Source organism: Tauraco erythrolophus, chromosome 1, assembly GCF_009769465.1.
Source record: "Tauraco erythrolophus isolate bTauEry1 chromosome 1, bTauEry1.pri, whole genome shotgun sequence".
NCBI classification, from domain to species: domain Eukaryota; kingdom Metazoa; phylum Chordata; class Aves; order Musophagiformes; family Musophagidae; genus Tauraco; species Tauraco erythrolophus.
The window spans coordinates 117,351,857-117,370,498 of NC_141465.1; the positions used below are offsets into that span (position 1 = coordinate 117,351,857).

At 41.1% G+C, this 18,642-nt stretch overlaps 1 protein-coding gene across 1 annotated transcript in view; it reads right to left on the bottom strand.

Moving 5' to 3' along the window:
* PARP4 (poly(ADP-ribose) polymerase family member 4) overlaps positions 1-17,313 on the bottom strand; it is a 60,241-nt gene extending 42,928 nt beyond the window's left edge. Inside the window, exons 1-8 of the mRNA XM_086621633.1 lie at positions 17,188-17,313; positions 10,667-10,799; positions 7,833-8,013; positions 6,249-6,369; positions 5,158-5,236; positions 4,464-4,577; positions 3,570-3,716; positions 2,096-2,233 (exon numbers count right to left, since the gene is read on the bottom strand). Of these exons, the coding sequence (XP_086477759.1) occupies positions 2,096-2,233; positions 3,570-3,716; positions 4,464-4,577; positions 5,158-5,236; positions 6,249-6,369; positions 7,833-8,013; positions 10,667-10,792 (906 nt within the window). The 5' untranslated portion in view covers positions 10,793-10,799; positions 17,188-17,313. The remainder of the gene's footprint in view (positions 1-2,095; positions 2,234-3,569; positions 3,717-4,463; positions 4,578-5,157; positions 5,237-6,248; positions 6,370-7,832; positions 8,014-10,666; positions 10,800-17,187) is intronic.
* Between the last annotated feature and the right edge of the window lie 1,329 nt (positions 17,314-18,642).

Genomic DNA, 18,642 nt, shown 5'->3' on the forward strand with positions numbered 1-18,642 from the left:
TTTCTACTACTTTCTTCCAATTTAAAACCAACACAAACTTCAAGTAATTTTGCCTTCAGTGATAACAGAGATGAACAAAACTCTCATCTTAAGCAGTTATTTTGTTGACTGTTAAGTTATACGAACTTTGTCCTGGTTTTAGTTGGGACAGAGTTAGCTCTTCTTTTTAGCAGCTAGAAGAGCTCCGTGTTTTGGTTTTACTCAGAGGCTCGCTCTGAGAAGAATGCTGATAGCAAGTTGATGTTTGTGGTTGGACGTGAGACTCCAAGGACTTTTCAGTGTGCCGGAGTGCAGAAGCACGGCGGGATAAGGGGGGGGCATAGCCGGGACAAGGGGGCGACGATTCCCCTTGTGATTTGTGGTGGAACTTAAGATTGAGGGCCAAACTGGCCAATTAGCATTCCATATCATGCAGCGTCATGCCCAGTATAAAAGCGAGGGACAGCCGGACAGAAGGGCTTTTGCGCTTTGGCTTTTTCGCCGCTTTTGCACTTTGCGCTTGCTGCGCTTCTGCTCTATCGCTTTTTTCCCCCCTCTCTCTCCCAGTACTCCCACTCTCGGAGTACTCTCTCTCTCTCTCTTCCCCTCTCTATTTCGGGGCCTCGTGTTCATCTGGGATTGCAGCTTCGGGACGAGACGGGCTTCGCATACGAGGGGGTGGTGAGCATCTACACTGTGTATTAAATCATCTGTATTAAATTGTTCTTATCTCAACCCACGGGTTTCCTGTTTCTCCTTTAATTCTCTCCCTCATCCCTGGGGCTGGGGGAGGGTGAGTGAGCGACTGTGTGGGTTTGGTTGCCGGAGTGGCCTAACCCACGACACTCCTAATTGGCGCCCAACGTGGGGCAACTGATACCGTTGTAGTCTGCCTGAGTAGCTATAGTGCTTGTCATGGGAGTTGAGATGGCAAGCACAATAACACAAGAAATAAAGTGGTGTACACCCCTAAATGGTTAATTGACTTTGAATATATATATAATTAAATATACATTCAGGAGACCTTGCAGCAAAATCAAACTGGTTAAACTATTCCAATGATGTTCAGCATTATCAAAATCAACATAAACTTTTGTAAATGAAAAGTCACCGGTATAATTGGCAATGACATCCACCAGGTGACGCTCAAAATTAATAAACAAGCTCCACATCAGCATCTCCCTCTGCACCGCTGAATGCAGAGACTGAGCCAGTCCCAGCACCGATGATCTTATCAGAGTTACACCGTACAGTATAGCAAAACCCTTAATTACCGATAACATACTTTTCATGCCGGTCCAACACCCAGAGCCAGAAAACCACATAAACATTCCACCTAATATCATATAAGGTAGATAAGGCAATAAATTATACATATCTGGTAACATGTATGAAAGCATAACAAACAACAATACGGCCAGCAACATCCAGGAAAAACACAATGGCAAACCACAGCAATTTACTTTCCTTATCTCAACCCCTTCGAGCCCCACATTGGGCGCACAAATTACATGAATAAACAATATCCTCTTAAATGTCTAGGGAGCAAAGCAAAAGAACTGAGGTATGTGGGACAGCGGGATTAAATGAGCCATAGACTTAACAAAGGGGTGGATAGGCTGTTACTCTTAATAATGGCTGTAATATCCAAAGGCCTTCAAGAGTAGCTGTGTGTTAATTACAAGTGTCATCTGATAATGCAGACAGGGACTATAATTAAAACTATTCTCCATTACAAGAGAATGGCTGACTGAAGTATGGTTGAAACACACTGGCAAGAGGCAGTAACCTGCTATTACACACTGCCTTTATATGACTATCTTCTTCTGTGACTTGACTTATCTCATGGAAGGGATCTTCCCATAAGAATTGTGTAAATTGCTATAAAATGGAAAAGACAGCCATCTGCCCTAGAGAGTACAGCATGTTTTTAGTGCCATGATTCTACAAAATTTGAAATAAAGATTTCTAAAGTGTGGATTTGTTGAAGTGCAGGAGTATCAGAAGTGTAATTACCAATCTCAATCTGAAACATAACATACATGTTTGCTGGTAAAAAATTACTTCTAACAATGTTTAAGTATTCATCATTACAGAGTAACAAAAATTAACTTACATCATTTAGGCTTATGTTGTTTACTGACTCAAGTAGTAAACTATCCAGGTGGCCAATAGCTTCTGCCCAGATCAGTTCCACAAAATCACTAACTTCCTGACATATAGCACTTGAATGCATGGCTTCTTCTAGAAGTAACTGTAGTAAAATAAACACAACTCAGTGAAGACAAACATGCAAGTCACGGCAGTGAAGTTCTTACACGGATAATTAAACTTTCCTGTTCCCATAAGCAATACAGTGTGCAATGCTCATTCATGCTCAATGTAATTTCCTCAGTCCCATGGAACTGAAGGGGAGGTTTGCTTTTATAAATTCTTTTAGTGGAGAGCACGGCAGGCCAGATGGCCATGACCTGTCTTAAAAACTTAGAGATACAGACTTGGAGAAGACAGAAGTTGACTTGCTTGATATCTTTATCAGGACATGGCACTATCAGGTACACAGACATACTAGTCTGCAGACCCCAGCCGTTTCCTTTTTTGCGCAGCTGGTAAAAGAACAGATGGTTCAAAACGACCAGTGTTTTATAACATCTCTAACAGATGACACTAGATCTCTAGTTCAGAAAGCTCTGGTGGGAAAGACATATTCCTCCAAAAATAAAAAAGTGGAGCAGCAAAGCTTCAGGAAAATAGAGAGGCCATGAAAATCAGTGCAATTCATACATCAAAGACAGTTGTGAAAACACATTTTCCCATGTTCTTCTGAGGAACATTGTTAAAGCATTTACTTGAGCTTTTTCTCACTGTTCTACAACTCCAGAAGCTGCCATTAAATTAATTAATTCTCACACAAGTTTGGACATTCTACATTACTTGTTTATACGGCATTGACCACCCTCTGAGATCACTACAGGGCATACGTGGGCCTTTTGACATTGCTCGATATAATCTATCTGCCAGTTGTGCCCTGTAATAGAAGCTAATCATGGTGGAAGAGAGAAGTAGATAAAGTACAGGGAGAACATAAATGGGAAAAAAAAATTCTGCCACACTACAACCATTTTAAATAGCAGTAAAACATTGTCTGAAGAGTACTTTAGGGAGCAGAACCCAACTGCTATTTCCATTGAGAGGGGTCCTGTTACTGATTCCCATACGATCTACATGAAGCCTGCGATATGTGTATAGTGCGCAGAATAATTAGACAATCCAAGTCATACATCACACAATTCTGTTTGCTGTATCAGCACATCACTTTTTAGGTATCACATTAGTTGATAATGCATCTACTGAGAAAAAAAAAAACCTATAATGAATATGACTACATTTGCTTTTAATGTGTTTAAGTACTGGGAACATTCACTCGATATTCTGAAAAAATTTAATTTCAAAACATTTACAGATAAACAGTTTCCCTTAACCTATGGCTGTATTAATATAATCTAGACAATGTTTACCACATTCAGAAAATTGGAAACTAGAACAAACCATTAAGGACAGAAAAGTGTAAACATGCAAGTTGTACAAGCCTTTTGCAATTTTGTAGAAGCTAAAGATTCTGCTTCTGGTGGAAAAGTTTCTCTGAGCAGGAAATCCTGGCTCTTCAAGTCTGCAACAAAAGTCTCATACTTGTCTCTTATTTCTTCAGCAGTATTAGTTACAAATTGGTTATTATTCTGCAAATTGAAAGCATAAAGTTAGTTAAAGGAACTATTAAGACTTAAGAAATCAGTTTTACCAGACACTGCTCTAACAGCTGACAATCCACACTTAACTTCTGGGTTGTGATTAAAAAGACTTCTAGCAAGGCAGTGCTTTTTAGGAGGGTTCGTGGGACACGAACAACAAGCACAGGGCTCCACATACAAACCCCACAGTGAAAAGACAGCTTCATCTAAATGTGTGCTGAAATAACTTGTTCTATCAATTGAACTATTCAAAATTCATCCCTGATACAGCTTCTTTGACTTGAATCTGATGTTGTTACAACGACACAGACTGCAAGAGCTGTGCCAAAGCACATACATTTAGGCTGCCCTTAAGACAAGCTTTTCTGTCTCTCAATAGCATGTCCAGAGTATCACTTCCTATAGCATTTCAGCATGTAAACATGTTATTACACAGTTTAGATACTGCCAAGAAAATATATGTGAGTATGAGGCAGGTGCATCCAGGACCTTGCTGTGCTGCTGCCAAGTCCCAAAACAGTTCTTTTGAGCAAGTTGTAAGCAAACACACAGAGTAGAGGAGCCAACTATAAATCAAGCTTTTTATGAAAAAGCTTAGCAGAGCGGGCTCCTATTATCCGTATCTAATAAGGATTAGCCTGCAAATAAGAATGAAAAGCATCTGAAGCTCTCTGGAACAGGTATGTTCAACATGCATAAAGAAACAAACAGTTAATGTCAATGAGTGGTTCATACCTTTGTTCCATCTGATGCACTGAAGTGTGCATATAGTCGAAATGGAAACTCGCAATGTTCTTGGGAACACTGTAATTCAATAACTGCAAAGTCTTTGCTTTCCTTGGAGTTAACCTAAACGGAGAGACAAATAAAGCCCCCGGCCCCCAGTTTATTGCTTAAGTATGCTTCATTCACATGATATTGCACCAAGTACTTCCTCTAGTCCTACTTATTTTTTCACCCCATTTAGAACCATGCACTATGACTGTCTAAGAAAAGAAGCAAAATTATCATTATTTGTATCATAGTAACAAGCAGAAGATCCTCTCGGGGCTTCACTGTACTGATTCACTGTAATGATTGCTGTATGTTTTCATCATTTTTGTGTTTTGAAAGATTTTTAAGAAAAAAGATGAAAATATAAATCACATTTAACATGTAACAGCCACAATAACATACATCTTGTCAGAAGCAAATATATTATTCTAGTGCAACACTTTGGTGAGAACACTACAGCGATAATAGAAAAGTTTTACTGGAGTAGAATTTGGCTGCACTGAAAGGCAGAAAGCATTAAAGTACTTTTCAATACTCCTCTTTGCATTGCGGTACATGATAACATACAAGAGTTACTGCTAATGTGTATAAAACCATAAACTTGTATTCATCTACTGATCCTTCTACATTCTCTCACAATAACAGAAAGGCTTACTTTTTCAAGAACACTGTATTTTGCAACTTCAAAATCTTGGGGGAAAAAAGGAGTATCTTGAACATTTTCACTGTAAAATCTGGAATGGAATCAGAGTAATTAAAATCACATATGCCCATTATTACCGCACTGTAATAGGCTGCAACATCATACTAGAGTAAGAACTAACATAAGAAGATAAATCTATTTTTCAGCAGCAAATTCCACCTGGACAAGCTGCTGCACTAACAGGCCAGAATGTCTAGTGTGAACCTGAAGACAAAGACTAGATTTCAATCTTCATTCTTTAGAAAAACTATGGAAGCTACACAAGAAATGTATTTTCATTTCCTGGTTACATGCTAATTTTTCAAGAGCTTGGTCAGCCATCTGTGCTGTCTGAGGTTAATTCCTCCCTTATTCCTGACTTTCACATTAGGATATATATGTGTAGTGATATCCTTCAGCATCAGGACTTTTAGACCAAGTGTAACTTCTAGTATATTCCCACAGAGTAACTAAATACCTACCCTATGACTGAAAAACAGTCTCCAAAAGTGAAAGCTGCATTTTGTTAATAGATTTAAGAATGTTGGAGCTGGTTTTGTTCCTTTAACTGAATAATCAGAAACAGTTATAACAATACTGCTTCCCTATCAACTAAAAGCAGTCTCAGTTATCCTGATTTTCAACTCTCTGATTTTCATGGAAGAGAGAGATGCTCAGCACTTTAAAAAACAATCAATCAGACACGATTGCAAAAACTTGTGTGAACCAAGAAAAGAAAAAAATTGTGATGATAAACAGAGCTCCAATGAGAAAATCATAAAGTGTTGAGCATGTGTTAGGAAGCTGGACTGTACGCGCACCCTGAGATGGAAAAATGTAACATCAAATTCCACAGTCAGAGTCAAAGAACCCATTATAAATTCATACACACAGAAAACAGAAGATGAAGAAAGAATAATTTTATCTTCCCCTACATTATTAAGACAATGAGAGCGATCTCCAGAAGTCATGGAAACAGACTGGGAAATGCACATTTTTTTTCAATTGACAGAAATACCAACATAGATGTATCAAAATATATCTTTAATTTTATTCTGTTTTACCTAAGAGTCCCCACTTTGGACTTAATTTGTCTCTCACTGTCTTCAATAACAGTAAGGTTGGAATCGTTTTCATTTTTCTTTGTGGTATCTTTATTTTCAGCCCATGACAGGTCTTCCACATCTGCAATCAAAACATTTATTTACCTCGGATAATATCTGGTTTCTCTAATTTAACTTATGAATAGTTAATAAAAACAATACTACTCCTTAACATTCACAAATATTTTATGCATTGAAAGAAGTTAACGGCTTCTAAGGTCACATTTTATTCAGCCATATAACTGGCAAAACGCCGCGTCAAGTGCTGAAGGACAACTGCCCCAGCTGCCTCGCTGCTAGAACTAGAACCTCCCCAGGCTATGCCAGTGCTTATTCCCTCCAGGCACTTTGCCACCCTGACTTCTGCGACAGCATGGGGAAAAAGAAACAGGGCACATAGCTGAGAGGTACACTGTACCACTTGGCCACAGAGCCTGAGAACTATTCCTCCATGGTTTACATTGGTTTGGGGTTTTTTTGTTTGGCTGGTTTGCTTTTTTTTTTAAAAAAAAAAAAAGTTGGATAGATATAGTGTATGAATGCAGTTTTAGCTTAAAACTATGTAGGATTGCTACTGAATGGATCTACCTGGCTTCAGCCACGCACGCCTACGGCCTCTGCTGTGCAGTATCAGAGTTGTCAATGACACAGCCAACATACAAATGCAGGGGTCCTGATTCTCATTCTTGTACACTGTTCTGAAAATTGCACTGATTCATGACATGAGAATGTCCATAGAATAAAATGTATTATGTCAAAAGCAAATACTTTTAAAAATACTTAAAGGAAAGATTAGCACCCAGCAAAATGCAAGGGATGCAAAACTAAAAGGAAATAAAAAATGTAGTTACAAGAAGACAATTAAGAGAATTAAAGCACTAATAACTTTCAGGATGATAATTTTTTGCTGACTGTACACGTTAAATAGAATTATCTTCCTCACCTCTCTTCCACGTTCTTTGGCTTGTCTCACAGCACTAAAATGAACATTTGTCTTTATTCCTTCTACGCAGTTATAGTTGTTTGCATCTGAACCATGTTACATACTGGAATGCTTGAAGTTCTTCTGTGTTAATTATGTTGCATTAAATATTTCTAGCCCATGTTAATTTGTTCCCTAGCTATCACACTTTCTCATAATTTTGACTTCAAAACGTAACACTTCCTGTACAAAGGCACTGAAAACTCACTGCATTCTGTTGAAGTTTACTAAAACTTCCGGGTTACTGTCATTTTTTTTTCCAGTGGAGTCAAATAAAGACAGTCATTGGAGTAGCTTTTTTGTTATTTTTAACATTTTACCCACATTTCCAACTTGAAGTCTTACTTGAAGTTTCATTAAAAGAAAAAAAAAAATCAATGGAAAGAAGACTCCATAGAATGGATCTAATATTTCTTTTCTGAAAAGTTGTAACTTTTAAATTAACTTTATTGCCAGTTTCCATGGTTGCTGATTTCTTAAAAGCCAATTCTAAACACTCATCTTCTAGAACATTATTTCTGGAAGTAACCAACAGATGAATGAACTATATCAAATACACCTACCCTGTCTGTCTGGCCTTTGGTCAGAAGTAATAACCTTATATGCATCAATCTGTAAAAGCTTCCCCTTTTCAACTGATTTCCAAATGAAATCTGTATGTAAAACAGGGAGCTGATACTTCTGAATATTTTTTAGATCGTGACGGCTGAGGACATCAGTGGTATCCACAAGAACATGTGTACTCTGAAAGACAGGTTACAATTACAGTTGCTATGCACACATAACTACAATATTAATCCAGATACTGTTTATTTGCAATTCATACTGGTTCAATCCTAGAGTCCACAGGAAACATTTTAAAACAACCAACCTTTTTTGACCATACTTTAACTGAAACACCTAACTTAGAAACATGGTACCTCTGCACTTCATCCACAGTTAGCAGAGAGCAGGACTCTTTCAGGTGACAGTTCAGCTCAATAAATACGGGTATCTTCAGAGTGTGTCCACTTTTCCAAAGTAACTACGAAGATATGAAGTTGATCAGGTGCCTAACGTTCTGTAGAGCTTTTAGCAGCACATAGGAGGTCCAATAATGGGCCAAGATCCGTTGTAGTCAATATACTACAAATCCTAAGATATTTGGGGTAAGAGTGTTAAAAAAAAAAAAAAAAAAAAGCTGGGCAGAATGCTAGGTAATCATAACATGCTTTGGTAGCCTTATAAAGAATCAAACATTATTTTACTGGAATCATATATATGCTGAAAATTAAAACTTTCTGTGCAGTTGGGACAAAATAAAAACATTTAGAGAAGTCAAATCAAATGAAACAGTCCTTAGTAAGAGGCAGTGGATTTTGCATTTTGAACAGTTAACATTAAGCATGTAAGAACTGACGGACACAGATAAATGAAAGGTTATTACATCAGAATGAAATTAGATCTACTTTACTCAGAAACAGGATGATAAATGTACGTATTTTTAATTGTCACATATGACAAAAATACAACTTCAAAAAATAGGAGCTCTTCCCTGATACAGCAGCACTGAGGCCAGATCTGTTCTGAGGTTCTTTTTAACCTTTAATCACAAAGTAACTTGGGAAGCTTGGGCAAGATTTACCCTGAACAGTTTGGCCACTCATTAGCTGTTCTCAGCATCCCAGAGCTCACAAATTTTAGGTATTGAAATATCTCTCTTCCCACTGTACTTATCAAGATGATTCAAAATGCAGATTTCAATTAACGCATATTTGTACTGCATTAACTTTTAGTTCATTTGCTATTTTCAATAAGTAAATTTTTTAGCAAAGCTTTTTTTAAAGCTGATTGTTTTTATGAGGCATTTTCTTGACTTTTTCCCCAAATCGTATCTCGAGATCAGCAGTTTGATGGGATAAATGTGAGCCTTAGTTATTGTCCACCCATTGCTTCTTTGCAAGATCACAGCCATCACAACGATATGTGTCAACACATCTTGGAAGATCCTGACTTTACAGCGCAAAGAAAACTATCACATCTTTGGAATACTCTTGCTAGACTTTGATATGTTATTCTTCAATTCTTCACTTTCTCTCCTGAACAGATGTGCATTGTCAGTCACCAGGAAACTGCTGAGCTCTGAACAAGATGATAAGGTACCTGCAATATTCCTTTTCTTCACACATTCCTTTCTTTCTCCTTCAAGGTCAACACCTTATGTTACACACAATTTAAACTGCAGACTCTTGAGGACAGTGTATACAATTTTTGCTGTTTGTAAAATGACAATCACCTATGGGAGCCATATATGAGAGCAGGATTTAAAGTAATTCACCCAATGTTATATTAGGAAACATTACACAAGAGTGAGAGGGAGAAATTAACTCAATCACACTCTCCTACAAATTAAAAAACTGCATACAGAGAAAACAAAAATTTGAAATCATAATACAATGCATTACCTTCTCCTCAAGGTGGATGAGAAGTAAGGACTCTAATATGACAATATTTATGGGCTTGCTGTAATTACTAGCTATAGGAAGGAGGAAATAAACGTCACTTTCAAGAGGCAGAAGTAACAAGGCATTACGCCTTCACTATTAAGTTAGATAATGTTAGATAATTCCCTGTCACTGGCATGTGAATAGTTACACTGTTAAGGCATTAGCATGCTCCTTGGCACAATTCTGGCTCCTGCCAACTCACATCCTCCCAGTTTCCAGGCATGGTTTGGGAGACAGAACATCACCATGACCATTCTCATTAGGCAGTCTGGATATGAAGGCTCACTCCTGAGGACCAAGAGTTTGCTAGTATAGGTGTGGGCCAAGCCATGCCAGCTGGTCACAGTCCCTGTGAGCATTCAAGGCATGTGACATACCAGTATAGATGCAGCCCACTGATTTCATTGCTGTGCATGTCATGCAAACAGGCTCCTTGATTTATCCATGCTGCATGTTCAACATACATTTAAAACAAAAATCTGTATTTAAATAAAACCCTGCAGTACCACAGACTTCTAACTCTACAACCATCTTTTCCTCACTCTGTCATCAAATGCTTGCATTAAAAATAACATAACCAAAAGCCAATTCAGTGATGCGTCTCCTTATTCACAGCTTCCCCTCTGTGACGATGAGAGAAGAAAAACAGCATGGCAATTTTATCCAGGAAAAAAAACCTTCCTGGTTCTTTTGTAGAGCGATAATATTACTCTTGATTTTTTATGTGACATTTCAGTACTACAGAACCGGATGTACTAAAAATGTAAACTGAGTATTTCCATTTAAACATTGAACAGAGACATAATTTCTACAGTTCCTATTTCTCTACATGTGGCAAGATTAACACTCTACAACACTTGCATCACTTGATATTTTCCTGCTGAGATCTCAGAAATAAATCTGGAACTTACCTCGTGATTAAGCAAAAAATTAACTGCTCCACCGTTTTCTTTTATGCATGTTTTCAGCCTGCTCTTCTCCTGAATGGCTAAGCATTTAGCTTTAATAAAGAACACACAGTTTGCAAAGATTGCCATTGCCCTCCTATTAAAAGAGAAAAGAATTTTTTTTGGTTTTTTTGGCTAGGAAAACTTTCATTTCCACTATCCTCATAAGTAGTCTCTCACCAAATCTATTCTTTGCAACTCTAACAAGTTCCAAAACAAATCCCATTTTGTTAGCATAGTAATCAAATCTACTCAGAACATCTCTGAATCGTTTTTTATTCATTTTTTTTAATTACATGGAAACTTTAGTGTGACATATTTTCAGTAAAGTCATGGCTTGAACTAACTGCCAAACTCTTGTCTTGATCTCTTGCTGCTAATACTCACTGTTAGTAATGCGGAATTATCTTAAACTGGAACAACCCCTCTTTCAGTTCCCCTTTCACACAGTATCACTGTAAAATAACTCTTTTTCAAAAACGTAAACTGCTTTGCACATTTCCACTCACTGATTTATAATGTGTAAATATAAAAAAAAAACCACCTGACAACATTTAAAAAGAACTTTGGAAAACTGATCCAGATTAAACCCAACACAGAAAAAAAACCCTTAACAACAACAAAATCCCCCAAACCAAGAGGCCAGTTTCAACCCAGATCTGTTTTCTGATTGAATTCACCCTCCGGCCTACGATGAAGATTTACAAAAAGGAGTAGTGTAGCACTGGAAGTGATGGAGAGGTAGGGGAGAGATGGAAGCGCTGAGTGGGACTGCTTCTCTTCTCAGCAGTGTCACCCTAAACTGTCTGTAAAACAACTTGAATGAAAATCGTCTGCATGTCATTTGTGACAAACTATGCTACAACGTTAGATGCTGGGAAAGTTTTATTTAAAACAGGAGCAGAATTTATGACAACAAAATATAACGGCAGCGTCTGGTTTAAGTGATTAAAATGTATCATCAATGCATATTTATTTTCCTGTACGCCTATGAGTGTAAATCAAAACTGGTGAGAATGATAACTGTAGTGTAAACGAGAACACTATACAGAGCACTGAGCTCTTCATATGGCGTAAGAGCTCCTCAGCGTGTCATGGGCTTCCTAGAGCCTCAGAGCCCTTCAGCAGTGAATGAGTGTTCCGTGTGAGCCAGACAGCCTGGTGACCGGGTGAGTTCAGGCAGAAGCCAAACCAATGCCCCCACACAGCTTATCTGAGGCACAGCGCCCCATTTAGTGTTCTTGGAAAGGCATTCAGGTGGTACCCCTCAAAATCATCTTGAGAACCTGATCAACATAAGGCAGCTCTTGACATCCAAAAGGTTGGGCTTAAAATTGCACTGCTGCTCCAAGCCAAACTGCTAATGCAGACACGCCGCTAACGCTACAGGAACCGGCTCGAAGAGAACATATGCTTGTAAAACAAAATACTCAGTTCATAAATTCTTTTTCCTGATTATTCTTTGGATCCCAGTACAGCACATCCAGATCTCATCCAGAGGGTTAGTATCAGTGTCACTGGTAAAGACTTTGTTTTCACTCTATTTGTATTTCTGGAAAAGATACTTGACGATGCAAATTTTCCACAGTGACTTAAGGCCAAGTAATTTTATTTGTGAGATAACTGGATAAAACTGACACTCTAGAACACCTGGTCTATCCAAATTCATCCTGGATTCACAGGATGAGGCAGAACAAATAAACTGCTTGTTCGAAAGTAAAGATTATGAGAAAGGAAAGCAGTTCTTGTGTTAGCCAAAAATGTCTGATACCAAGTGTCCTCTATCTGGGGGAGGCTGGCTGGAGCAAAAATGACCTTTCTCCAACTTAATAAGAGCTCCCACCTAGACTGCAAATTCTGATTAAGCTTCTATCCTCCTGCTTCTATAACCAACACCTACATTAAACACTGCAAAAGGGAAAGCAGGCACTGTTACAACTACTTGTGCTCATTTACCACTTCACATTTTTCTGCACTATGTATGTGCAAATGAGGAAACATTTATTAGAACAGTTTCTTTATTAGTTTCTTATTTATCAGAACAGTTTCTTTACTAGTTTCTTAGGATTTAAACCAAAGAATTTAATTACCCAATAGGTTTTTCTGGCTTAAAAATTAGTATTGGTCAAACTGCATCAAAGCCTTTATAAGGTCAACAAAACTTTTACATCAACCCTGCAGAAAGCTCCCACTGTAGTGTGGAGAGATAATAAACTGAAAGACAGGAACAATGCAGAGGAAATGTTTAAATGGCACTGAAAGCAGCACTTCACAATCTAAGATAAGATTATCGTTTGATTAATTTATCACGGACCCAAGTCTAGACCAGATGATTAGGATAAGATTCCAGATTTAAAAAAAAGAAAATCAAAAACCACACTAGTCTGAGGTAATTTTGCGGTGGGACTTAAAGCATTACCTATACCACATTTAAGGAATGTGTTTATTTTCTTATTCTATGGCCTGTTAGATTTTCAAAGTATGCAAGTAAAGTTGTTCTTTGGTGCAGTAAAAAGGGAATCAGACGGCCAGCTACCATGGAATAACTTAAACTATGAGCTAAACAATAAGAAGTAGTTAGTCAAGGAGAGAGAGCAACATACTTAATTTGAATTTGAGGTTTCATGAAAACCTGGGAAATGAACACTATGCAACACAATTTTATGCATGTCTGTATATCTCAGAAAGATAATCTACAGGAAGGGCCCAAATCATCTACTGAACTATACACCTGGTAGAACTGGCAACTCTGTAACGGTAATACATGCATTTAGGTCAGGCAGACAGCGGATCAAAGGGCACATGAGGTCACTATATACCTATAGTTTGTGGCTCATTTTTTGTTTTGTTTTGGTTTGTTTTTTTTTATGACATTAGCAGTGCTTTTAGCATAAAAGTACTCTCTGCTCACACACACAAAAAACAACCTCTCCATATTTTAACTAGGAGGTTTTCACAAGATATTGTTATCTGAGGTGATAAAAATCTTTCACGATGCAGTCTTGTGCTAACTTGGCTCTGTGGGAAACTGTACCTTTAAGAAGCTCTACTTTGTGGAATAAAGTCTTATTTTAAGCTGCTTTTATCACCTTTATTTTGAAACTTGTCACAAACAAGATAGATTAATTTGAGGCATATATAAGGGCAAATGTGCCACTGTGTCGTGGGTTAGGCCGCTCCAGCAACCAAACCCCACACAGTCACTCACTCACCCTCTCCCACCCCCAGGGATGAGGGAGAGAATTAAAGGAGAAAACAGGAAACCTGTGGGTTGAGATAAGAACAATTTAATACAGGTAAGTACTACACAGTGTAGATGCTCACCACCCCCTCCTATCCAAACCCCGTCTCGTCCCAAAGCTGCAATCCCGGACGAACGCGAGGCCCCGAAATAGAGAGAGAGCGCGAGAGAGACAGAGAGCACTCTGAGAGTCCGAAAGTGAGAGTCCCGGAAGGGCAAAAAGCCCTTCTTTCCAGCTGACCCTCACTTTTATACAGGGCATGATGCTGCATTATATGGAATACTAACTGGCCAGTTTGACCCCCCGTCCCGGCCATGCTCCCCCCTTATCCTGTTGTGCTCCTGCACACTGGCAAGAACACGGCAAGCTGAAAAGTCCTTGAGACCTCAGTGCCAACTACAAATATCAGCTTGCTATCAACATTCTTCTCAGAGCGAGCCTCTGAGTAAAACCAATACACGAAGCTCTTCTAGCTGCTAAAAAGAAGAGCTAACTCTGTCCCAGCTAAAACCAGGACACACTGCCAAAGGCTTCCTTGAACAACCATCTTATAGATCTGGGCACTGCCTCCCTCCTCACTAGAGCTCTGTGTGCACTAGTTTTCTCAATATATTATCTAAAGCAGATTCTGGATACTGCTAAAGTATCACAAGAATTTATCTCCTCAGGAAATAAGGAACTCTATTTGCACAGCCAAAACAAAAGTTTTATTAGAAGACAATGAAATACATACGACCAATTGCAAGCACCAGCCCTGCGTATACATCCACATCTCATCCAGAAAACACCAGAAGCTAATTGGTAGCTACATGTGGCGCAAAACTCCACAAAAGTATTTTATATTACATTTGCTTATGAAAATCAAGCTGCTAAGAACTGAGAAAAAAAACTATTGCGAGAACTGATCTGTAAATAAACCGTAGGTCAGTCGGCTATGGAATGTGTAAACTTGAAGGATTCATTTCCTCTAAGTTTGTCTACAAAGACAAGCCCCCCCTTCTCTGTTCCCAGCGCAAGAAGTATTATAAACGACCTCTGATCTTGTCCCTCTCCAGATTTTCAGGGAGCCAAATCATTTACACCCACCTGCTCAGGCAGCTGCCCTCCCTGAAGGATCTTCCTGCTTCCCCAGTAGCGTGAGGTACAACTGCAGAGCCTGGGCGTTGTAGGTAGGAAAGCCTAGGACACGCTCATACCTCCCTGTAAAACGGCATAAGGGACAGCAACCCAGTCAAATAAATAAACCAAGCAAAGTGCCATCTACTGCACAATAAGGAGCATTAACTCCCACTGCACTTAGGAGGAGGAGGAAATTGTCACTGTTAAAGCACAAGTGAACTTTGGAATACCTGACAGAAAGCAGGAAATTGAGTTAAAATCTGTTCAAAGTCTGTCCCCAGCAGTTTCTTTCTCCCTTGAGTGAGTATTTTATTCTCTTTCATTGTTGACGAATACTACCACTGAATAGTAGTCTCTCTTCCCCTGTTTCCCTCGAGAAATAAACTTCTCAAGGAATTTTAGCAATTTGGCTTTACTCTTTCTGAATGACAAAATTTCCAAAACTCAAAATCAGAACAGGAAAACATTGCATTTAATCTATATGTTGAAAATTAATTAACTGCTGATAAACACTTTTGTAACTGTGTGTTAAATCAGCACCAGATAAGGAAGATATGCAAAGTGGATATATAGTTATGCAAAAGGATTTCAAACAAGCACACCAGCTTGTACTTCATGATCAAACCACAAATTCAACACCATCATTAGTAATGGATTATATTTTTAACACAGAGAGGGAGCCAAAAATGTTTTTTTATTGTCAAACAATAGACCAGGAATAATTCGTAGGCCTGTAAGAACTTCAGTGTGCAGGTAAACTGAAAACAAAGCCCTACTGTATTTTCATACCAAAGATGTCAAACGGACTAAATGTGATGCTGTGCTTTAAAAAAGCAAGAGTACAAATCCTTTTTATTTTCTAGCACAGTACTTTCCCACTGTTCATGCAGAATCCAGTCTGAGAAGAATCATGGAGTTATAGAATGGTTTGGGTTGGAAGGGACCTTAAAGATCCAGTTTCAAACCCCCTGCCATGGGCAGGGACACCTTCCACTACACCAGGTTGCTCAAAGCCTCATCCAACCTGGCCTTGAACACTTCCAGGGATGGGCCATACACAACTTCTCTGGGCAACCTGTTCGAGTGCCTCACCATCCTCAGAGTGAACAATTCCTTCCTCGTATCTAATCGAAATCTCCCCTCTTTCAGTTTAAAGCCATTGCCCCTTGTCCTATCACTACACGCCCCTGTAAAAAGCCTCTCTCCAGCTTTCTTGGAGGCCCCCTTTAGGTACTGGAAGACTGCTCAAAGGTCTCCCTGGAGCCTTCTCTTCTCCAGGCTGAACAACTCCAACTCTGTCAGCCTGGTTCATAGGAGAGGTGCTCCAGCCCTCGGATCATCTTCGTGGCCCTCCTCTGGACTGGTTCCAGTAGCTCCATGTTCTTCTTGTGCTGGGGACTCCAGACCTGAACACAGTATTCCAGGTGGGGTCTCATGAGAGCAGAGTAGAGGGGCAGAATCACCTCCCTTGACCTGCTGGCCACACTCGTTTTGATGCAGCCCAGGATATGGTTGGCTTTCTGGGCTGCCAGCGCACATTGCCGGCTCATGTTGAGCTTCTCAACCACCAGCACTCCCAAGTCCTTTTCCTCAGGGCTGCTCTCAATCCATTCTCCACCCAGCCTGTCACGCAGACAATATATTCATAACAGACAAAATCGAAGTGCAGCAAAGACGATGGAAAGTTTGGCAGAAAGAGCCCTGCGCACCTACGGAAAGTAACAGTGGAAACTAAAGCTAGCAGCAGGGAAATGGCGGGACTGCCCTGTGTTTATACAACACAGAGCTCGGGTCGGTACCTGCCCACAACAGCCGCAAAAACAAGTCACAGCCCGCGACGTACCACCGGTTGCTGGAGAGTGACACCCTGCGACTCTCTGGAGTTTAGAGGAAAACACTAATTTCGCTCAGTAAGACACAGCACGCCCAAAGCGCAAAACGCCAGGAAGCCAAGCGACGCTTTTCACCCATTTATCTCTCCGTTCCTCCCTCACCGCGGCTATTTAAAGATTAAAAGGGTACAACTACCCGCAACAATAGGAGTCCGAAGCCTCACCCCTGCAGAAAACCCCACGCCCTGAAAGGGCTGCGGACAGCTCAGTAGTCAGGAATCTGGTCGCACACCGTGTCGGGACAGCGGCTGAAGAACAGTGCGCGGATACGGCCTTCCGCCTCGTCAGGAGCGGCGCTGCCCGGAGAGAAACCCCGTCACCCCAAAGGGCCACCAGCGGCGACGCGGGGACGACCCGGGAGCCGCCTCCACCTGCGGACCGCCCTCAGGAGCGAGGGGAAACAAACCCCTCCGCCTCGATCCCCGCCGCCTCTTCCTGCTCCTGACAGCCCCGGGCAGGAACAGGAGCCCTGCGGCACCGTTGATGCCCATCAACGGCCTTTTCTCCGCTGAGGCTCTTGGGAGCTGTAGTTCGCGCGCCGCAGGACCGCCTCGCGGCTGGGCGGGAAAGCCAGTGGTTCGGGACTACAACTCCCAGCATGCCCCGCGCCGGGGCGGTGCCCAGCCTGTGGCGCCGGGCGGCTGTGCGATGGCGGCAGGTTTGTAATAGAAGGAGAGGGGTGGTGGCCAGCGTGGAGTGTTGCTGCGGAAGCGGCCCGAGGAGCGACGCCGATGCTGCTGCCCCGGTGTCTGTGAGGGGCCGCGGGTCGGAGCTGTCGCGGTGCGGGTGCTTCGGGGCCGGGGGAGCGGCGGGCGCCGGCGGCGCGTTCGGGGCGTCTCTTGTGCGGGTGCCGCGGGCCGGGGCCGTGGCCGTGGGGGTGGGGAGGCGCCGGGCCGGGCCGTGCACGTCTCCTCACCGACGACCTTTGGGGGATCCTTTCGTCCATATCCAGGCGGATCGGCTTCAGCCCCGCCAGCTCTTTCGGTTGGCACGAAGGTGCTGCTGCTCTTCGAGTCCAGGGGAAGCGTTAAACTGGCAGGCTGCCTTGAGAGGGTCTCCAACAGGTGACAGGAAAAACGGCGTGTGAAGCCCATAAGCTGGAGTTTGGCAGTGCAGGAATCTGTATCTCCCTGGGGAACTTCCAGTGGTGCCCCAAAACAGGCAGTTGAAAAACATTTTCCTAAGGAAACTTCGCTGTTTCTCCTAGTCACTGTTTCAAGCTTTGGTTGAAATCCCTTTTACAGCGGGAAAATGAAGCGAGAGCTGCCATGAACCAATCTCTTGGGAACAAGGGAGCTTTAATAAGATGTTTCCTGATCAGCAGGACCGTTGAGCCCGGGCTGCTGTGGTTGTCTGTCCATTGTCCCCTGGCTCCTTCTTTCTCTGTATTCCCCATGGCACACCTTGTGCACAGGCAGAGACTAATTGCCCTGGGACTGGTTTGAGGCAGCAGGGCATCTGCATCGTCATTGACAGCAGTTCTGTCTCTTTTTCTTCCTAAGTGAGGAAATCACTTTGGGTCTTCCTACCTACCTGAATTCCTCTTGTGTTATGACACTTGTAGGAATTTGGTTGTCACTGCAACTTTTGCAGGTTTCAAAGCGTTTTTTTTTTTTTTTTTTTTTTTATGGATTTTGAAAAAAGCTGGTTTGGAGGAAGAAGCGAACAGGCAGCATGGTTGTAGAGT